Here is a 23,758-nt window from a genome sequence, read left to right as displayed (position 1 = left end):
AAATAAATTTTGTTAGGTTAGAGGTAAGTTACATGAGTCGTCGGAGTATATATATATCACCGATCTAGCTATGCGTATTAACTTAGTTAATCTAACTAACAAATGCCACGCTGGCAAGTACTGTATAAACGGCAATTCCCACTAAGGCACCAACGCATGAGTTGGATTTTTCGTCATAGTACTTTTTTTGTGCCACCATACACCCACAGCATATGCTCCAGTAATCTCTATAAACGGCTCCTCTGTGTCAACAACACTCAATAGCTCACACCATAAGGACCAATATCAACGGGCGATAGCTTTGACTTGCAATCCCCAATGTACTTAATCAAGTGCGCGCGTGCATATGATTCTATCTGCGAGTTTCATTTTACTGATTTTTTTGGTGAACAACTAAGAGAAAAAATAAAAGAGCAGAAAAAAATTAGGTTCTTAACAATAAGAGAGGATAAACCATCTCTGATGGCTGGTGCCAAAGGTGAACCTCATCAGTTCCGCTATCTCCAGATTTTATTTTTGCCAATCGATCTGCCACGACATTAGTTTCTCTCGGGATAAGCTCAAAACGAATATCCCAATCCCTTCTTAACTTCAAGTCAAAGATCAGTTGTATCACTTCTTTTTCAAAATGTCAGAGTATAACTTGTCAACCAGTCACTAGCTCAAAAGCTGCTGCGCAATCTGTCTCACAGACAAACGTATAACGTTGTGAGTCTCAACTCTCAAGATAGTTTTTGGAGAATTTTGAGCTAACAAATTAGGAGTTTAGGAGCGATTGCGGTGCGATTTAAACTAAATATAAAAAAATTGATCCGATTTGATCTAATTTTAAATGATTTGGATGGAATTGAATTTATAATTTTATAAATTAAAAAAATTAAAAATATATAACAAGTCTCAACATCAAATTTTAAATAATTAATAATAACATAACAAATTTTAATAATATTTTAAAAAATTAACAATAATTTAATAATAAAAATAAAATTATAAATTAGTTAAAATAAATAAATAAATAAATAAATAATATTTTAAACATAAATTATTTATTAAATAATAATAAGACAGGATAATATAAAAATATAACGAATTAAATATATTATAAGTTAAATTATAAATATAATAATAAAGTAATGATATTATAGTATATTATGCGGTTTAGATTGGATTTAATCGGTTTTGATAAATAGATCTGAAATTTGATTCGATTCATATTATTTATAAAAAATAGAATCTAATCAAATTTAAATTAGTGTGGTTTTAATCGATTTTCGATTTAGATTGAATTGAATGAGTAGTCTAATTTAAATGCATTTAAGTTTAAACACTCAAAATAAGAGATTACAAGAGATTACACACACAAAATTTATTACTAGCCTCAATATCTTCATTTTTAGTTTTGTTCTTTAATTGAAAAAAATTAAAGGCGATTAATTATATGTGTTATCGTATATAATTAGTATGGAAAAGTATATGGAACCAACTAATAATCAGCCAAGAATAGAACAATATAATTAATTATAATTAGTTTTATTAATTTATAATTTAATTTGTTTGTTAAATTATTATTGACCATGTTCAAAACATGAGGGAAGATACGATAGTGTTAGGAGAGAATCACAGAACAGATGCTTTGATCATTCATTAGTTAGTTTCATATAGTTAATTATGTTTTATTAATGCGTAACACATGAAACATAGAAATCATATCCAAAACCATCCAATTTACAAGAAAAAAAAACATCCATGTGCCTATCAGTAACAACATCTGGTTAAAGTCACTGGTTTATCAGTTGGTTGATTCTTGACTTATATAGAGTTGGTTCCTAGCATTGTTGAATTAGTATTTATAAGAGAATTATTGGCCTAAATGTGGTGTCATGGGCCAACAATTTCAAAGGTTTTTTGAGGTGCACCTTTGAAGAATTGAAGGTAACGAGGTAGAACCGCAATTTTTTTTTTTTAAGAAAAATGCTTTTGTTCCTCATCATGAAGGATTTTATTTTTTATAAATAAATAAATACTATTGCAGTTGCCATTTGATGCACTTAAATAAATAATGCATGCATTGATTTAATTTACTAGAGGACAAAAGAGAGGACATTATTAGTACCCATTATTATTAATAATTATTTGCAAAAAAATTTTATAATTAAATCACAATTATATAGTGATTTCTAGCAAATTTTCTCATAAATAAGAGGTTAGATATCTTTTATAATATATTTGATGATTATTAAAAAAATTCATTTGAGTCATTATAATTAACATTAACCGATTCTTTAACTTAAGTTTAAAAAATCAAATCACTCAACTATAAAAAAATTATTTTTGTAAATTATAAATGTTTTTAATTTTTTTTCAATTTTTTTAAAACACCCAATTCTATAATTATCCGGTATCATCATATTAGTTGCATTCAGCGACCTACAAATTTTGGCCAATTCTATTGTTATGTCTTGATTCAAAGTCTCTTTTCTCAACTCTTGGTTTGTCTCTTGAGAGAATAACCAACTTAGTTTCTTCATATTTGATATTTCTATTCAAAATGATGTTGCACACATGAGTGCTGCAACAAAATCACGCACACGGAGTTTCCATGAATTTTTCCTCCTTTCATTTTGTTTTTTCTTTTTAATTTTTTAACCTTTCTTTTCAACTTTTTTTTTTTTTTTGATAAATTGGATGGTTCAAAAATTTGGAAAAAATTGTAAAATTAGTCTTCTTTAAAAACACTTATAATTTGTAACAATAATTTTACCATGCTTGAATAGTTTGGTTTTCTAAAAAATAGTTAATTAGTATTAGTTATCTTAATTTAATTTGTAATTTTTTTAATAATTATAAAACTTGTCATAGAAGATAGTTAACCCCTTATTTATAAAAGGGTTAGTTAAAAATTACTCAATTATATCTTTAAGAGGATTCGGTTTTTGTTGAATTACATTGAATTTTAAATATAACAGATAAAAACTATGAAAATGTTTAATAATAAAAAAATATTAACCAAAAATAACTAAAACTTATTTAATATTTATTAATTATTATAATAATTAAAAATATTAAATAAGATGAATTCTGGTTATTTTTTTGTCTTTTTAGTATTACCGTGAAAATTAATAGCATAAATGCATAACTAACACCTTCTGAACTAATAGGTAATTCAATAGGTACAGTATATAATAAAATTTTGAAAATAAAATTAAGGAATAGTAAGAATTCAATAAAACAAAAGTGTCTAATATCGTTTCACATTTCAAATGCCATAAAATCAATTTGTTTTTGGTGGATTATTCAAGCAAGTGTTAAATATAAAATAAATAATATTAACTTCTAGATAAAATTGTCTAGTTTAATTTAGTTACTCCCGTGATTTGCGGCTGACTAGTGCAAGTCAACTATGGAAGTCTTCCACTCTCTGCATTCTTCAATAATCTGCATCCGTAACCATGGATGCTAAGTTCCTATATATTTGGCTATTACTCTTATCATTTTATCATTTTGGGTATTTTTCTTCCAACTTGAATAGTCATCCTTATATACTAAGTCGCTATTTAAGAAAAGTAATAAGATCATCCGGAGATTTTTACGAATAACATGGAAATTTTGATTAAGTCAGTACGAGAATTAAAATAGCATATATGCTAACATACATCGATAACAGTAACTTAATTTAATTAATCGGTCCCTTTACTATACTCCACATTCAAGTACAACGCATACGAAGTATAGTAAATATCTGTAAGTATTCATGAGCCACCGCCCAAAGCCATTCCTTAATGAAAAATCGGGTGGATTGGGGTTTAAATCACGCGAATAATAGTATGTTTTTAGTTTTGTGTGAAGTTATTGTTTGTGGTTAACGATGAATCGATGATGTTTTTTATAAATTCTAATATTATAACTGTAATTTCTTTTTATGTTGAAGTTATCCAAAAGCATATATAGACCGTGTAATACAAGTTTCATCATCTTAAAATAATACATATAATTTTCTTTTTAATTTATAACCATATGTTTTCTTGGCAGTATAAAAATGTGAATCAATAATTATGCTAGTGACTATTAAACATGGGAGTTATTCAAATAAAAACGTTTAAAATATTCTTTTTAAAGATAATTTTTAGTAATTAAAATTTAACACATATAATTGATTAAATCGTGCTATTTTTATTAAAATTAGGATAGATAAATTAATTTAACAAAAAATAGTGAATTAAATCTTGAACCGATTTAAATTAATATTATTTTTTATAAAAAATGACTACAATATCCTTATTATAGAAAATGACTAAAATACTCTCATTTATATATGTGTGTGTGTTAATTTCGAAAAATCTAAATCCTAATCCTATAACGGCAGAAAAGTAAAATGTTAGAATTTAGAATTATCAAAATTAATATATATCATAAGAGTATTTTAATTATTTTCTATAATAAAGATATTGTAGTTATTTTTTATAAAAAATAATATTAATTTAGATCAGATTAACATTTGATTTATTATTTTTTTGGTAAAATTAATTTATCTTACCTAATTTTGATAAAAATAATACGGTTTAATTGATTATACGTGTTAAATTTTAATTACTAAAAAATATTTTAAAAAAATATTTCAAACATCTTTATTATCTGAGTAATTCCTTATACGATAGAATAAAATATTTTATATTATTAATGTATTAAAATTAAATTCAATCAAAATAATACTGCCTTTCTAAGACTTTAATTTTATTTTAATTTACGTATTAATTCTAATACAAATTTTAATTTTATTTGAATTTATTTTTTAAAAATATTAAAAATGAGCTTCGGGCTCTAAATTACTACTTACTCAATTAGAAATGTCAAATTCATAATATTTTTCACTTATAGACAAGACATAATTAAATAACTTGCATATGGTGAAAGTTTATCGCACTTATTTTGATCATCATTTACAAAAATTGATGCAAGATCTTTCTTCTTGGAAGAAAAAAAAAAAAAGGAAAATCACTTAACTGGTTATTCATATACATTTTTTTCCTTTGAAGTCAAACATACAAATTCCATTCAATACTCAAACGTTAATTCATGATGATGATGATGAGGTATACGTGGCAGCCATGACCAACTAGTTAATAATTTTTTTACAATAAATAGTTCGTAACTTGCAACTGGTTTAAACGACCGAACAGCTGGATAGGTACCAGAATTTCTAAATAATTAGTTGATTAATTTTCACGTTAGTTTTCCTAAGTCCTCTCCGTATACACTACATTTTGAAAATTCTACTAGTGTTCATTAGTTTCCACGTGAAAATCACTATAAATAAATCACAATATTAAGTCCAACATTTTCATCAAACCCCTTCATATATATATATATATATATACCCTAGAACACAAATAATATATGCATATATTAGTATACTATAAGAAAATATATTGATCTTGAAATAATATCACAACATGGGTGTGACTAAGATCTCATCAACAACGCTTCCTCTCATGGCTGCCATAACCCTAACCATATTATTATTATTATCATCACAAGTTTGTTATGCACAAAACGCACCCCAAGACTACATCAACGCTCACAACAATGCCCGTTCCAAAGTTGGGGTTGGTCCAATGACATGGAATACAACCCTTGCTTCTTTTGCACAAAACTATACTAACAAACTCAAAGAAAGTTGTAACTTGGTGCACTCTGGGGGTCCTTATGGAGAGAACCTTGCAGGGAGTAGCGGCGATCTTACGGGCACCGCCGCGGTGAACTTGTGGGTGGCGGAGAAGCAATACTATCACTACAACTCTAATTCTTGTGACTCCGGCAAGGTTTGCGGCCACTATACTCAGGTGGTTTGGCGCAGCTCGATTCATCTTGGGTGTGCCAAAGAGAGGTGTAAGAATGGAGGAACAGTTATAAGTTGTAACTATGCTCCACGTGGCAATATTATTGGCCGAAAACCTTACTAGCTGATTGCATACATACATGTTATATTATCGCTTGTTTCCACTACTTTCCATTAAGCAGTTGCTAGCAACTGCTTAATATATAATTTTAAATAGAAATAAGGAAACATTAATAATAATAATAATAATGATGTTTGTTATATTTTATTTTAATTTATTCACTTCTAATTAGACATTAAATTATACTACCATTGATTTTTAAGTTGTAGGTTATATTTTTTCAATGCAATTAAATATTCTTTAAATATTGTATTTTATTTAATTTTTAAGAAAGAGAAAAAATAAAAAATAAATATTTTTCTTTATTTTTTAAGTAATTAATATGTAAAAATGAGTATTTAAATTTAAATTAATTAAATAATAATAAATTTTAAAAAATTTGATTAAAAATTAAATTTTAAAAAATAAATAATTTATACCTCAAAATTAGTTACAAAAATTAGTTATATACATTTATGTATAAATATATATATTATTTAATTTATTTTTAATGTATACTTTGTATTTATCAACTGAATATATTTGCATATTTTTAAATAGAAATAATAATAATAATAATAATTGTTATATTTTATTTTATTCACCTCTAATTAGACACTAAAATAAGCTACCATTGATTTTTAAGTTGTAGGTTATATTTTTTCTATAAAAATACTATTTGTATATTAAAATTAATGACAAAAATTAACTATATATATTATATATAAATACATATATTTTAATTTATTTTTAATATACAATTAATTTTAATAATTAATTTTAGTATACATCTAATTTTTTTTTTCTCTAAGTCATCGCGCTATTTTCTCACGGCTTCTCATAAATACTTATTTTTATAGGTTTCTTCTCATGGCATAGATTTGTAGAATACGATGATATATATGATCTATGAACTGAATATATATGCATATTTGTTTAGCAAGATAGTTTAGAGACGGAAAAAAAAAAAGACTCAGCAAACGTAGTTCTTCTAAGCAGCAAGTATCATTAATTTCTAATGGTAATAATTAAGGGAATTTGCATCTATATTATCTAGAGTTTACGTAAACCCATTTCATATTATTTTTAAACGAGAGGTGTTATACGCAATAGAGGTATAGGCCAGTACTTTAATCTCTAGATTTCTATGGATCATTAAAATAGTTTTGGACTTTTAAAAATAATTAAATTAATTCTGAATTTACAAATAGTAAATTTCTTTTATTTTTAGCTTAATTTAACTGCATTTAATATAGTACTAATATGGAATATTAAAATATCAGCATTATTATATCTTTAGCATTAAAATGACATGGCTAAAATTTTAGTATGATTAAATAGATATCTTAAATAATTAATTTGGCACATTTATTTGATCATTTTGTATTTTATTTTAGCATTGTGTTAATGAAAGTTGAACTAGAGACAATTGAATATTTATTCACTATTTGTAGATTTATGAATTAATTTAGTTATTTTCAAAAGTCATAAATTATATATTTTAATGAGCGCTCAAAATTTTAGAGACCAAAATTAAATATTACTTCTAATATAATATGACCATAAACATTTAAGTATACTGCACAAACAAATAATTGAACAATGGCAAAAAAATATTAATAAAATAAAAAAATGAAGAGAAAAAGATGCATTTATCAACTGAGGAATAAAAATAGATTCAGATCAGACCAGATTTTAAAAAGCTAAGTCTGTATTATTGCAGTGTAATCTTGGCCGTAGGTTTATTAAAAGTTAAAACCTTGTTTAGATGCTGAATTTAACATGTTCAAAAATTTAGTCTAAACTAAAATCTATTAACAAGTCTGTTAATTAATAAATAAATAATTTAAATTAAATTAAAATTTAAATAAGTCTAAAATTGAATAAGATATAAATTTTTTCATATATTTATTAAAAAGATTTGATAAATAAGTGATAATTCATTAATCAATAATAATTTCTTAAATAAAATTAATTCAAATCTCACTTATAACATTTTATTGGGTTTGGATTTTTTTTTCCTGGTTAGGCTTAAGGTCTTTGGCAGGCTAGTTCTACCCTTGATATCAAACATCTACTTTATTAAACAACGTTAAAAAAACTGCGTTAAAAAAAGAAACATTTTTAGAATTTTGTTTCGTAATTAAAAGTGAGATTTTATTGGAAAAGCAATCGCAAACTATATATCTAAACAAAGAAAGAATATATATAACTATTTATATTTTTTATTATTTTAAAATTAAAAAAATAATATCATAACAATATTGGAACATTTTTTTATCGAAAGATTTAGGGTTTAATTATTATTAAAAAAAATTAGCATAAGATAAATATATAAAAAAAAGTCTATACAACAAAAAATTCAAACAAACCAATGGAGGAAAATAAGCTTACTGAAAAATCGGTGCTGATTACTTATTGGAAAAATATGTTATGGTATAAGTAGAGGTATTATTAGTATTGACGGACTCAAATTTGAACTGAAGTCGTCAAAATAAGGATTAGATTATATCATTTAATAACCAGAGTTAAATAGTTAATTTCCCTTAATTAAGTTCCAAGTGTTCTTTTTCTACTTGTTGATTTCTAGATGTGGTGCACAAAGTCTAATTCTTTATATAAATGGATTAATATACAGCATTAGCCAATTAAGTAGTTGGGCGGCTTCTAGCATGAATCATAGCTGCTGAAAATTCAACCACAATTAATTACTTGATTGTATATGCCTATTTCTATGTTATTAACTTATTATTGATCTTGGAAAAATATAGGATATTAAAATATTATTTGTTAATTTATTATTAATACACAACTAGAAAATGGATTAATACAGATAGATTTATAGACGGATTTAGTCTTTATTATAGACAGATTTTTTTGGTTACCGACGAAATTACCGACGTATTTTGTCCTTCTGTAAAAGTCTCGTCGGAAATTATTTACTAACGGATTTTTTTCCGTCGGAAAATTACAGACGGATTTTTACCAGTTACCGATGGATTTTCCTTCTGTAAATTCTGCATCCATTTTTCGAAGGCGACGAACTTTCCGACGGATTTTTCATCTGTAATTTACAGACAGATTTTCAGACGGATTTTCTGTCTGTAATTACAGACGGATTTTCAGACAGATTTTTCGTCTGTAATTACAAACGAATTTTTCGTCTGTAATTATAGACCGATTTTTCGACAGATTTTTCGTGTGTAATTTGAACTTCGGAAAATCATCTTACAGACAGAAAATCTGTCTGTAAATCCGTCTGTAAGGTAAAATAGAATTTTTTTATTTTTCTAATTACAAAATAAACTTGTTTTCATACAAAATATATATAAATTTAATACAATTTTTTATCTAATTTATATTCAAATATTTATAATATTTCAAAAAATAAACAAATTTATCGTATTATCGAACTAAAAAAAAGTACTATAAACAAACAAGTCATAAACAAATTAAAATATTAATGTTTGCATTGTAATTCTGTAACCAAATCAAGAAATATAAAAAGAGACATGTAGGAGTCAAGTTTGCTGAATCTAGACCGAAATTTACATATTCTAATTCTTCAATTCAACATCATCCTTAACACTGCTTCTTTGCTTCATGGAGGCAAGTTTGATGGATCTAGACCGAAATTTATTGAATCTTTGTATTTTTGATTGAAATGCTGAAATATCTGTCTCAAACTCCCAATAGCTTTCAAAATTTGTTATTCTGCAGGTTACTAATTTGGGCACACAATTTTTCTACTTTTTGCTGGTAATACTGCAAAATATAATGTAATTTAACTAATATAATGATAATTATGGCTATCATGGAATATATATAAAATAATATGTTCTATACATATACCTGAGCATTAATCTCGGAAGCAGATCCAGCACCAGATGAATCTGAACATGATTTCTTATACCTATTAATAGTTGCTTTGACACTGCAATTTATAATAGTATTATTTTATTAATTGATGTACATTATTGAGTATCAGCATTCTAAAATCTAATAAACAATAGGTATGTATTTACTATTTATCAATATCATTGAGTGGGCTAACCTGAAAATTTGAAAGCCGAGAAAATTCCAAGATCACGATTTAAGACTGTCAATGCTGATTCACATTCAGGAAGAAGCCAAATTATAATGAGTTCTCAAAAGTGAAACTCAGTTCTAGTATTTACAGGAAGAATCAGAAAAGCTAAGTAATGTTTGAGGGTGATATATTATTCACCAAGCTAAGAGATGCAACTACAAAATCAAAAGATGATGTTGACTTACCTTGTGAGATTGAAGAATTCCATATAAGCTATCTGGTTCATTAATTCTTGTGACGGCGGAGACAAGTATCTCAATATGACCTGGCAACTGATGTGCACAAAGCAATCAGCGAGAAACATGTAAAATAGTTGCAAGCATGATTATTGTGTGTGTGCACCCCATTCATCAAAATGTTCAGTACAACTTACCATTTCATTATGAGAGAAATTTGGGCCTCCAACTGTCACACCTTTAAAGTGCTCTTCACACCAATGCTCCACATACGTGACTGAAGTAAAATATGATCCACAAGTCTAAAAAGGAAACAAACGCAACCAAATTCACAGAAAGAAGATAAAACAAGAGAAAAAGAAGAAGAGATTAATGAACTCTAAGTGGAAAATGAAAACAGTTAAAGAAAGAGAAATAAAGTACAGAAAATTTTCTACTTACAATTGCCGACTTGGCAACAAGTAGATAATGACAGCCAAAACACCTAGGAAGATAAAACAAAATAATAAATCATGTCAACTTCAACCAGGAAAACTATGCACTGCTTTAAAAAGATCAAAATAACAAAGAGGATGATACTTTCTCCCATGCGGATAAGGATTTAGGTATCTTATTTGGAATTGGATTTAGACCATTTCTATATAGACTTTTGCTTGATGGTTAGAACAAATATTAGACAGAGTGATAAATGATATGAAGGTAGTGAATATAATCTTGACTTGTAAGCATGCAAAAATCAGCAAAAGGAAATTGTAAATATCAATATATCATTACATATATCATTAAACCATAAAAAGTGATTATTACCCACCAAAAAATAGATGAGTAAGCAATAAAATTAGAGGAAGACCGAAAAGAAAACGGTGCCATCCCCTCATCCTTTTCATGACCGATAGATGTAGAATACAATTTTAAGGGAAATAGAAACAAGGAAGAAACTAAGATAGATCCTGCAACACTTGCGTCTCAGCTGCATAAATGATAAAAAAAGAATACAAGTTCATAGAAATATATTCTTCTGTCAAAAGTGATGTATAGTTGTTCATTTTGATAGAGAAACAAGTTAAGTGAGGCTGTGGTCCCCTAGTTGAGAATTTAGTATATACTCTTGTTAATCTCGAACTTCCAAAAACAAAATCACAACAAACCACCACTTTCTTTAGCAGAATTTATTCCATATATGCAGAATCTCAACATTGAAAACCCTCATTAGGGAAAATTCAATTCTGATTTCCACTCATATATTTAGACATTCTTGCTCTCAAAAGTTTCATCCTTCATTTACGGATCATATAGTTGAAACAAAGAAAAGAATGAAGCTGAATACAAAAAGAACAAAAACAGGACAAGAATTTTGGATTGGAAGTTGTGAATTTTAGATCCAGAGTACATATAAACCCCTTGAGCTCCATAACCAAAAATATTCATGCCAATATTGATGTTTTAACCCCTTTAACGGACAGAAAATGAGAAAAATAAGCATGATGTTTTAATTGATGATGATTATATAGTTAACTAACAAACATCTACTCTTAATAGATAACTATTTGCTTTGCTTAGAATTATTTTATATATAATGCCTTTAATTTTGACTAGCATCTACTTTTTTTTATATACTTTATAGGATAGCTTTCAACCAATGAAGAATTAGTAACACCAACCATCATATTTTTATTTATACCATATGATCCTTAAAGTAATTAAAGTAGTTACAAATGGAAGTAGCAGGGAGGAAAGATATTACTAGTAGCAGAATCTTGCCATAATACTAAAAAAGAACCTATAATTAAAAAAGTAGTTAATTCAGCTTATTTGCAATGAAGCAGTTAAATAACTTCTGACGTCAGACTTACCAATCCCAAGATGTGTATTGCAAGCCTGTAAGGGATGTGGCGATTGGTTGTAGAGTCCTAATATCGTTTTGCAAGCCCAAAATCAATTATGTAAACCTGACAAGTAGAACAATTTCATTATGCATGCATGGTGTCTTAACACTAACAAAGAGCTGAAGAACAAAAGTGCCACTCAATTGCTAAAACCTAACTAACGCGAAACAGCGTTGCAGCAATAACCGCGTAGCTACCTGGTTTGCTTTCCGACCAAGTCCCATGAGGAAGTTGTCAGGCTTTATATCTCTATGTAGAAAACCTTTGGAATGCACATATTCTATTCTAGTCATCTGCATCCCAACAAAATTAAGAAAGAGTCAATACCAAACGCGCTCTTAGCATCAGAACACATAACACACAACAAGATTTATAATAGTGATGCACATGACAAAATTTTCAGCAGAACTGTATAGCAGATAAAGAGTGCTAAAACAATTCATCTGTTTCATCTGGAAAAAAATGAACAAAAATAAAACAGGTAAGTAGTTAATTTTCTGGCACAGTGGTTACCCTTATAACCAAAAAATAAAATAAAAGAAGTGAAAGCAAAGCAAGGTCACCATTTGATCAGCCAACATCAATACTGTCTTCAATGAGAACTTCCTTCCACAATACACAAAGGGATCCTCAAGACTAAGCCCAAGCAAATCCATCACAAGAACATTATCCTCCCCATCTACACCAGACCATCTTATGCTAGGAATGCCACCGACATATTAAGAAAATAAAATCTCATAAGTCAAAAGTCAATTCTTTTGTTTTTCTTCCTCACTCAGAAAATAGCTTAATATTTCCAAAAAAAAGAAAAAAACATACTTCCAAAAAAATACTACCAATCACAAATGCAAAACATGAGAAAGTTTATACCCAATTTCATAAGCAATCCAAGAGAAAAAGTACTTAAATCTTGTGAATTAGGAAAAGAAAACACAGAAAATAAATTCCGCTCTTTTCCATCTCTGTCAGGAAATTCATCAAACAGATGGCAAGCATAACAATACTGAAGCGAGACAATCTCTCAAGCATGTTCCTCCAACAACAATAACAACACAATTAACAGACCCAAAAAGAAGTCCTGCTGACATTGTTAAAGGAATAGCAGGAATTGCAAGTATCTGAGACAACATCAAAATGTAAACACAAAAAGTCAGGTCAAAATAACATCCACAGCAGAAGACAAAAACAAAAATATAATGATAGAGACAAGAAAGATAATATAACTTGAAGGGAACAAACTAATGTGCACTGAAATTGAATAAATTGGATCTTTTGCTTCTTTTAACAAATATCTTTCGACTTAGGCATATTTATAGGGCTTCCCATCCATTTCCAATTTTAACCTGAAATTTTCCAAAACAAATAAGAGAATAACTTTGAGAATCACTCACTTTTGAATCATTGATAAACTGCATAAACAACCTACCCATTTTTATATTTTATGACACTATCTTATTTTACAATTTACATTATACAATACATTTTTAAATATGGTAGCATATGGTTTTACTTACACAGGGAATGCAAAAGAACCATTACTGCTTTCAGATCGGTTAGAATCACTTAATTCAGAATACAATATTCCAAACTCATCAATTCCTTGTCGGATTTGCTCCCTTTCTATCTCTTTATCTCTTCCTACAAAGTAATAAAAGAAGATATAAATCAATAAGAAACTAATAGTTTGGTGATAACACTAAAGAAGAATAATCCATGTAAATTGTAAAGAACATCTAGTTAGACACAAAGAACCTCACCTCCCATGTCGCTAGACCCTTCATGTAGCCAGGAAGACATTCAAATTCTGTTTCCAATATCTTTATAAGAGAGCTGAAAGGTTCATGTGACTCTAAATTCTCCTTTTTTTCCTCTAAATTTAGTTTAAAAATAATACATAAAAAAATCTCTTTGTGGCTTATGGTGGGATTTGAAGTATTGAAGCAAGAAAGAAAACTATTACCATCAGATAATAAATTTCTCCCCTCAAATGCCACTATTCTGTCTACCACAGGTTGCTGCTGCTGCTTAAACTCTTGTTGCCTGTTCAACCATTGCTCAGTAAATGAGAAACTTGCAGCAATCATCTACAGAAATGTGGAAATAATATTCACAACTTTTAACTTACATCTCAAGTTCTTGTGGAAATAAATCAGCAGCACCGTTGCAAGAAAATAAGATAGTGGTACAAATAGAGTTAGTATCAAACAAATAATCAAAGCAAAAGTTTTGTTCTCATGAAATCAACATCAATATGACCACAAGACCAGATCAAGTGACATCCCTTTTAACCAGAAAATGAAGAATATTAGAACCAAAACATATGCATGAAATTCTCACAACCAACAACAATGCCAATGGAGGCAAGTGGCATATCAGTATCACTAACCTCCAGATGCTAACATGGCCAGACAAGCATCTAAAAGTCCAATTTATTTCAAACTCATAGATTCATCAAATATAAAGAGAACTAGATTAAGGGACATACACCAATAAAATCAAACGGGATGAAAATATCATACGTCATCTAATCTTTTCAGTTTTCATAGCTTCAATATAGAATTTCTGAAAACAAAGTACAGAAATAAATCAAATGGATAAAAAATGTAAAACACAATCATATGTGATTGATTTTGGTATCATTCAGGGTGGCAGATCAATATAATTTCACTATTTCATCTACAGAATTTTTTATTTTCATTTTTTTCAGTTCTATGTTAAAAATTGTTTAGCAACCAAAAATTGGAGAAGGATACAAATCATCTTCGTTGAAACTAGAATCCGGCACAGGAACTAAAATCTATCCTTCTTCTTCCCCATCCTCTTCATCCTCAAAATCTGGAGCTAATTCCCGAAAATAGAAAATTCTCAATCCAACAAAACAAAGGAAGGAAAAAATGCAAAGTAAAAATGGAAAGAGGAGCGAGAAGAGGAAGTAAGAAGCACCTGGAACGTAGCCAATTGAGTGGGGTACAGAACACAACAAGAAGCAATTTCAACAAATTAAATAAATAATTCAATTCCAAACTCTCTGCACAAATTCAGTTCTGCCATGCTGATATCTTTGCATTAACCTCCTCCTTCTTCACCCTTTGCATTGAAACCTCTTCAACTACTTGATGATGATGATGTTGATGTTGATGATGACCACTATTAGAAGCTGCACCACCACTACTAGAATATAAACTCATAAACCTGTACCACCACTACTAGAACCTACACCATTGCTGTTAGGCTCTGATTTCACCTTCTATGGGTTAATTCTAGTTCAGATTTTGGTAGGTTTTTATGATTTAGGAAAATTTGAAGTGGTTTATGAGTTGGAATAAGAAAAGATTATGTCAACAAAAGAAAAGAAAAGAAAATTCATAGATCAGATCAAGATATCACAGATTGAAAAACCTAGCTAGGAATATATGTCACATAAAACATGGATACTTGAATACTTGGATACAAAAGTTGTTGAAAAGATAACCTATGTGGCAGAGAGAGCACTGCGACGACGGCGATGAAGGGAGCAGACGTGCGACGAGAGTGGCGGAGAGGGCTCTGCGACGATGGTGACGCGGCACCTGGTGTGATGCGAGCGGCGCCGAAGGAGCTTGTGCGATGCGAGCGGCGGCGTCAGCGGCGTAGAGAAGAAGTAGCTTGTTCACGCTTGACGGAGAGAGGAGAAGCTCGTTTGATAATGTGTGGTGTGAATGGAACTCGATAAGACTGGGACGTTTAACTCAATATTTCCGACGGAAAATTTTAAATTACAGACGGATTTTCCGTCTGTAACTATTTTTCACAAAAAAATGAATTTTTTCGATAAAATTACCGACGGATTCTCTTTTCTGTCTGTAATTTATGCTGATTTATTTATTTTAGTTTTTGACAAAAAAATCTTTCTGAAATTCTGTCTGTATTTCCGTAGGATAAAATCCGTCGAAAATATACGTCTGTAATAACTAATTTTCTAGTAGTGATAATAATTATTTATTATATTTCAATTACAATTAGTATTAAAGAGATATGTTTATAAATATATTTTTATTAGATACAATCATAAAAAAAGATATTTTTATTAGACATACATAATTACAAAAATATTTTTATTAAATACAACTACAAACAAGAGTTGGTAAAAGTTTGTAGAATTTCTATTAGTTACGTAGCGAGATTGATTGATCTTTTATGGTAATGTTTTTCTTCAAATTTATAAAAACATCTTATCTTTAGAAAATAAAAACAAAAATAAAATGCACAAGTGAAATGCAGAAAACGACAAGCTAAGAGTGGTGAGAAAAGTGGAGAGAGTGGCATTGATGAATTTGAGAGTGTTGCAATGTGCCCTTTCACTTTCAACTTGTTACTGTCATACCACACATGGATGTGAAAGCTTGCATTTTGGCACCTAAGCTCACATTGATTGGTTAGTCTCGTCCAACACATATATGATGAGACAAAGAATAATTGATCATACAAACTAAAGTGACCGTAAATTGGTGTAATCGGTGCGCCTACCTTCCCAAATTAAATTCCATAGTGCTACACTACTTGTATATTTAACAGGTCTCTGATATTATGTATAGGAACCACGTTCAAAGGAAGTGTGAGAAAATGCGTGACAATAAGGTTGAGCAATATCTTCACTTAAAGTAAAGTGAGCTAATAAGTACATGTTCTGGATATATATTATAACTCCACTGTAGTTTGAGATACATAACTTGAAAGAACTGTCAAAATTTACGTTATAACTCAAGATTATCTTATATTATTCATAACTGAAGATAAAATTTACTCTCAATTTTATCCCAGTAACCAAAGAAATAAGATCTACTTTTTCTAAGTTGCACATAAATTTTTTTCAACCTGGCATGAGTGTTTGAATACTTTTTTCCAATACATTTTGTGGGAGAAAATGTCTAAACATTTTAAATTAAAAAAGAAAAAAGAAAAATAGAATAAATAAAAAAAGAAAAGTATAGGTAAACAATCAAAATACTAAACAATGTAAATAATGAATATGTCGGATATTCAATTCATTAGGTGTGCAGATGGTTATCGTAATGCTAGAATTTAGAAGATAATTTAGAAATGGAGTATTTTTTTTAATTTATTGAATTAATTTTAGAGCTCATTGTTCACAAAAATTATTGTCTACCTAACAAAACACGTACATAAAAAAAGTAGGAGTTATAGTTTTTGATATAGATCTACTAATTTTTTTTATAAAATGTTTGGAAGTATGGTACCCATTGTACAAGTGAAGCTCAACTTTATGAGCACAAGAAGAGTATCTAATTGGTGTAACGTGCGCTAATAATAATAAGTTTTCCACAACGTTCATAGTGTCAAGTACCATCTTTCTTTTCTTCATCTCATGTTGGCGAATAGAGTAGGCAGCATACATCAACTTGCATATATGGCAGTTAGATATTTTCGTACAGATTCGCAAGATAATCAACAAGGAGTGCAGCCATGCCCACTTTCAACTTGCAAGCTAAGATTTCCTATAAATACCTGGCAACATCTCCAGCATTTTTCATCAAATCCAAATGGTTAATTCTTGCTTACACAAGATTTCATTTATTCCTCTCCTCTGTGTTTTAGGGTTAGGCATTGTGGCCGATATAACCGCCTATGCTCAAGATTCACCGCAAGACTATCTTGATGCTCACAACGCAGCAAGATCAGAGGCAGGTGTAGCCGATTTGGCTTGGGACGACGACGTTGCGGCGTTCGCCGAGAACTACGCATCGGAACGCCAAGGGGACTGCGAAATGATTCACTCCGGTGGCGGCGACGAGGGTTACGGCGAGAACATTGCATGGAGCAGTGGTGATCTTGCAGGCAGCGAAGCAGTGGCAATGTGGGCGGATGAGAAAGACAAGTATGACTACGATTTAAACTCATGTGTTGGCGGAGAGTGCCGTCACTACACTCAAGTTGTTTGGAGTAACACTATTCGGCTTGGATGTGCCAAAGTGAATTGCGATAATGGAGGCACTTTCATTACTTGTAACTACCATCCTCCAGGAAATTATGTTCACCAAAGGCCTTACTAGTAGTGCTCATCTTCTCTTATTAATTTTTTCCTCAAGTTAATAACGGTTGTATACTTAAAAAGGTGAAAACTCAGGTGAAATCGACTTCACGTGAATATAACGGCTCTCAAGTATCAACTTCACGTGAAGTCCACTGCACCTGAGTTTCCACCACTTAAAAAACTATCGGTTGTATACTAAAATCAGGTGATAAAATTGGTTGTTATTATTGTCATCAGGATAGGGAAATATCTAGGTTCTATGCGAACTGCGAAACTTGGGAATGGATTGAGTTTCTGCGAAATTTCATTGCCTCTTTGATCCACTATTGCTACGCTTGAAGATCTAAGTGACTCAACAAAATTGACTATGAATTAATTAAGCAAGTAACAACAAGCACCATGAAAATTGAAAATTTCAGCGCATTCTCTCTCCCTCTTTAGTATCATCATATCCAACATAATCTTTCAATTTTGTTCATTTTTTATTTGGTTTTTGCCATGCCCAAAATCATGTTGACTTTTGTTCCAATTCGTATATTCTTGTGGTCATTGTTCTGTTTCATCATGATCGTTTACAGAGCTTAATTAGGTGACATCAATTGCCTAAGAGAAATCAACAACTCATGGAGTCATCTAATCAATTATGGGATTTCAATTCCAATATCAACACCATAGATTTGTGCTCATCATTCACTGGCACTATAAAGGAAACGGGAAATAGCGGCAGTTTCTGGAGTGATTTACGGTGGTTTCAAACCGCCGCTAAACAGAATTCCAGCAGTTTGTTAAGCATCGCCTATTAGGGGGTAGTTATATGATTTTGCGGCGATTCTCTGGAAGCGCTGGGCCACAAAACCCAGGATTAAATTAAAATACTACTAGCCTACTGATTAAGTGTAATTAACAAGTAATATTTAGAGTATGCTTAGTAATAGAAAGGAGAAATGCTAGGACAACACTTTCAGTACAAAAAAAATGACTAATGTTAGTTTAAAAACAAAAAAAATATAAAAAAATATTCACCATCTAATAAGAGTGGTTTTAGTGTTATTTCAAAAAAATAAATTTGTTTAGAAAGAAAAAAAAGTATTAGCCACCTAATAATACACATAATAATATGAATTAGATTTGATATTCTCCCAAATTATACCTAGAGAAAAAGGAATACTTAAGATATTTAATGAACTTATGATAATGTGAAATATAGATTGAAGAGAGAAATAATTGAAGAAGAAATGAAAATTGAATTAAACAGTTAGCAGCCAATTGAAGCTTATAAATTTGTAGGGTGGAATATTTTTAGAGCATTTGAAGCTTTAAATGGGTAGGTGTCAGTTACATCACATAATATATATAGAGGGGTAATGTTTAAATGGTCTCCGAAATTTTTAATTCTTATTAAATTAGTCTTTTATTTTTTTGAAATGACTAAATAAGTTTTTTACTTTTAGAATCGTAAGTTTCTGTTAATTCAAAAATTATCAAACATAATTTTAACGTCATTGAGGTATACAATTAAATGATAAGTTAGCACTTAACTAAACGACATCATTTAGGATTTAGGATCTAGCTAATGGCAATAAGATGATGCCATTTCAAGCTCTGTTTCTCTCTTTTCTTATTCACTCATCCTCTCATTTCGATCGCTTCCTCTCTTTTCTTTCCGCCTCACTTTTTTCTAATTCACACCAAACTCGTTTTGAAGTTCATTTTTGATGCTGATGTTCCTTTTTTAACACTTAATTGTATACATCAACAACATTAATACATCTAATAATTTTTAGACTAATGAAAATTAACGATTCTAAAAATGAAGGATTTATTTGATTATTTTAAAATGAATGATCATCGGATCAATAATCATATCTTAATTTTCCGGATACGATCAACATTAAAAGTTCCTAATAAAGCTGCGATGTTTTTCATCATCACTGTCTAACGAGTTCAATCATATATGCAAATCGCCTACTAATTGAAAATATAACCGTAAAAATTTCACATACAATGACTAAATAAAATCATAAGCAATTGAAAACAAAAACATGTTACAATATATTTAATTTAGGTAAAAGAAAAAAGAGGTGTAAAAAACAAAAATACAGTCAAGATATTTTTAAAAATTAGTTTAATTTCATATATGTTAATGGTTTTATTCATTTTTCATAATAAAATTAGTGGCAATTTTATTGTCGTTATTTTTTTTTTATCGCATCCTCGTCGTATTATAAGTTACTTAAGCACGTTGTAACAATCAAATACAAAGAATAAACGTATTTATACTCTTAAAAAATACAAGTAGTTCCAAAAATAAAAAATTATTAAACCAGGCCTAAATATACTAGCTGCATCGCATATATATTAGTAAACTTTGAAATATTAAACAAACCAGCTTTCACACTAATGAGAACCAAAAGACAATATATATAACATGATATTATTATTATTTCACTTGTTACCTTCTCGGTTATCTGTTAAGGCTATATGTATATATTGGAAATATTTAATTAAAAAAATTAACTAAAATCAATCAGAATTTATTTTATTTAATATTTATTAATAATAAAATAAATTTTAGCTGTTTTTTGTCTTTCTAATATAACCGTATATCTATCTATATATATACCCCCTTCCCTGCAACACTAAGAAATTTAGAGTTCACAACGATGCACGTGCAAAAATTGGTGTAGAGCCACTAAAGTGGGACCGGAAGCTGGCAAGACATGCTATGGGATACGTGTATAAATACATTTCACGTTGCAATAGCATTAGATTTACGAAATCTAAATATGGCCAAAACATTGTACGCTTCAAGTATTCATCAGAATTAGATCGAACCGGAAAAGATGCTGTGACTTTCTTTGTGAATCAAGAAAGATATTACGACTACAAAACAAATTCTTGCATTGATGACAAAAATCAATGTCTTTACTATACACAGGTTGTTTGGCGTACAACTACTTCTGTAGGATGTTCTGGAAACAAATGCTTGAATAATCAAGGAACCCTTTTTACTTGTTATTATAGCCCTAAAGGCAACATTCCAAATGAGCGCCCCTATTAATTCGGAAATCGATCCTCTCAATTTTTTTTTAAAGTGTGATCTCACCTCACTAATTTTACAATAATGTTAGGGAATCAATTCTATATAAGCCAAAAATCAGCCAACTGATAAATCAGAGGCATCGGTGACTTTAACCGGATGTTGCTATTGATAAGCATACGGATGTTTCTTTTTCTTGTAAATTGGATGATTTTGGATATGATTTCTATGTTTCATGTGTAACGCATTAATAAAACATAATTAATTATATGGAACTAACTAATGAATGATCAAAGCATTTGTTCTGTGATTCTCTCTTATCACTAGCGCAACAATAATTTAAAAAACAAATTAAATTATAAATTAATAAAACTAATTATAATTAATTATGTTGTTCTATTCTTGACTGATTATTAGTTGGTTCTATATACTTTTCCTTAATTTTATAAGTGGGACCAAAAATAAATATGAGAGAGAGAATAATAAAGGATTAAAGATCACACTTTATACTCTCAAATTTTTTTAACACTTAAAAAGATCCATTCCTTATTAATTCGTCAATTATCTCCCTCAACACACTTTATCATCACTAAATAAATAAAACCTGTTAGCACTCTACACTACCAATATATGTAAGAATTTAATATAAGTTTGCACTTTTTACTACGGTTCTTGATCTTTATGATTAGAGTAAATATTTGTTCCAGTTCCTAACTATTTGGATAAGGAACTCAGTGTGCCCTAAAAGTTGAAAATTATCGAAGCAGTGCTCAGCCACCAAGAAAAATGATCTTCGTGTCCCTTATAACCGGTTGAAAAATGGTAAAATGTTGACGAAGAAATTTTTTTGCACAGGAACAAAGAAAAATTTAAGAAAATGGAAAGGTTGTTGAAAACTTTGGCACTCGTAATAAGTTTTGTAAGTGTGGTGCCATTGTTATTAATGGCTCAAAAATTCTCCAAAGACTATCTCAAAATTCATAAGAATGCTCAAAATACTATTTGGTGCAGATTTATAGATATTTTATATGCCTCAATAGCATATCAACACATGGTACTAGCAGATGCAGGGTCCTGGCAGGGCTTGGATAGTGGCTATACTGTGTATCTCAAAAAAAACAAAAATGGATCTGAAGTGTTTTTTATTTTGGATTATAGTATCGTTTTTGTCTTTAATGTTTGGGGTAAGTTTTAAAGTTATCCCTAACATTTCAATCATCCTATTTAAGTCCTTAACATTTTAAAATTGACTTAATGTTATCCTGTCATTAGGGATCTGTTAACAGAATTGATAGCGGGATAAAATTGAAACGATTTTAAAATGTTAGGGACTTAAATAGGACGAAAACGTTGGGGACAAAAATAATACATAGAAATAAATTTTAATTTTGTCTTTCAATAATATCAATTTTTTACTGTACATAGTATTTAATTATTTTTTAATCGCATCTAAATAAATTACACTTAATCACATTATTTTCCTTATAAATAAATTTATTTTTTTATAATTTGACACTTAAAGTAATATAATTTTTTATAAATAAATAAATTTTATACTTTCACTCTAAATAAATAATATAATGATTAGAATGAAAGTGTAAAATTATAAAAACAATTATAAGTAATAAAAGTAAAATTACATTATTTAGAATATAATGAAAGCATAAAATTTATTTATTTATAAAAAAATTACATTACTTTAAGTGTAAAATAATAAAAAGATTAATTTATTTAGAATGAAAGTGTAAAATTATAAAGAAAATATAAGTAATGTGATTAAGTAATCAAAGTAAAATTACATTATTTAGAATAAAAGTGTAAAAGTTATTTATTTATAAAAAAATACATTACTTTAAGTGTAAAATTATAAAAAAATTAATTTATTTATAATGAAAGTAATGTGATTAATTGTAATTTACTTAGATCTGATTAAAAAATAATTGAATACTATGTATAATAAAAAATTGATATTATTGAAGGATAAAATTAAAATTTATTTCTATGTATCATTTTTGTCCCCAAAGTTTCCCTCTTATTTAAATCCCTAATGTTTTAAAATCGTCTCAATTTTGTTCTGCCGTCAATTCTGTTAATGGATCTCTAACGGTAGAACAATATTGAGTCAATTTTAAAATGTTAGGAACTTAAATAGGACGATTGAAATGTTAGGGACAACTTTAGAACTTATCCTAAACATTTGAGACAAAAACAATACTTTACTCTTGATTTTGTTAACACGAACAAAAAAGAGTGAAATCCATCTTTACTTAAGGACATTTAAGTTCAATTAAATATTTTTTTAAAATTAATTCAATTAATTTTAAACTTTTCCTAAAACATGAGAGATTTTAGTTTATACTGTTTTAGAAAAAATGCACACAATAATTTATTAAATTAAACCTATTAAAAATTGTTTTTCTTAATCAATACTTTAAAGTTTATTTACGGTACTAATTTATTAATAATTTATAAATAACTTTTTTTTAATTAGTTCAATAATATTAAAAATTAAATATCTAACTACTTGCGAGCGAGTAAATTAAAAAACTAAATTCTTGTTAATATCTATTAATCTAACCAAATTATTTATTAATTTATA

The 23,758-nt window shown here is 28.8% G+C and overlaps 3 protein-coding genes and 1 long non-coding RNA gene across 4 annotated transcripts; 2 read left to right on the top strand and 2 right to left on the bottom strand.

Annotated features, from left to right (window-relative positions):
* The first annotated feature begins 5,391 nt into the window (after positions 1 to 5,391).
* LOC107468499 (pathogenesis-related protein 1) lies at positions 5,392 to 6,038 on the top strand. The gene has a single exon (XM_016087806.3). The coding sequence runs from the start codon at positions 5,451 to 5,453 to the stop codon at positions 5,958 to 5,960; it is 510 nt and encodes a 169-aa protein (XP_015943292.1). The 5' UTR covers positions 5,392 to 5,450; the 3' UTR covers positions 5,961 to 6,038.
* A 3,286-nt stretch (positions 6,039 to 9,324) lies between these two features.
* On the bottom strand, positions 9,325 to 10,690 carry LOC127739683 (uncharacterized). The gene is made up of 6 exons (XR_008003996.1): positions 10,644 to 10,690; positions 10,400 to 10,504; positions 10,212 to 10,298; positions 9,991 to 10,044; positions 9,789 to 9,870; positions 9,325 to 9,701 (listed from the first exon to the last, which is right to left on the bottom strand). It is a non-coding gene; the product is annotated as an uncharacterized LOC127739683 (long non-coding RNA).
* A 757-nt stretch (positions 10,691 to 11,447) lies between these two features.
* On the bottom strand, positions 11,448 to 15,650 carry LOC107468584 (uncharacterized). The gene is given in 8 exon segments (XM_052255514.1): positions 11,448 to 11,477; positions 12,056 to 12,151; positions 12,286 to 12,381; positions 12,652 to 12,787; positions 13,603 to 13,726; positions 14,049 to 14,172; positions 14,574 to 14,929; positions 15,032 to 15,650. Coding segments are annotated over 7 exon segments (645 nt in total). The 5' UTR covers positions 14,613 to 14,929; positions 15,032 to 15,650.
* A 1,809-nt stretch (positions 15,651 to 17,459) lies between these two features.
* LOC107468583 (pathogenesis-related protein 1-like) lies at positions 17,460 to 18,421 on the top strand. The gene has a single exon (XM_016087890.3). The coding sequence runs from the start codon at positions 17,629 to 17,631 to the stop codon at positions 18,136 to 18,138; it is 510 nt and encodes a 169-aa protein (XP_015943376.1). The 5' UTR covers positions 17,460 to 17,628; the 3' UTR covers positions 18,139 to 18,421.
* Positions 18,422 to 23,758: the final 5,337 nt, after the last annotated feature.

The sequence above is a fragment of the Arachis duranensis genome, chromosome 10, assembly GCF_000817695.3.
Source record: "Arachis duranensis cultivar V14167 chromosome 10, aradu.V14167.gnm2.J7QH, whole genome shotgun sequence".
NCBI lineage: Eukaryota > Viridiplantae > Streptophyta > Magnoliopsida > Fabales > Fabaceae > Arachis > Arachis duranensis.
Note: the sequence above shows the minus strand (reverse complement) of the source record. Positions and strands in the feature narration are given on the sequence as shown.

Bases quoted from the DNA above. Each gene is read 5' to 3' on its own strand.
- LOC107468499 (XM_016087806.3), top strand. From the start codon at position 5,451: ATGGGTGTGACTAAGATCTCATCAACAACGCTTCCTCTCATGGCTGCC.
- LOC107468583 (XM_016087890.3), top strand. From the start codon at position 17,629: ATGGTTAATTCTTGCTTACACAAGATTTCATTTATTCCTCTCCTCTGT.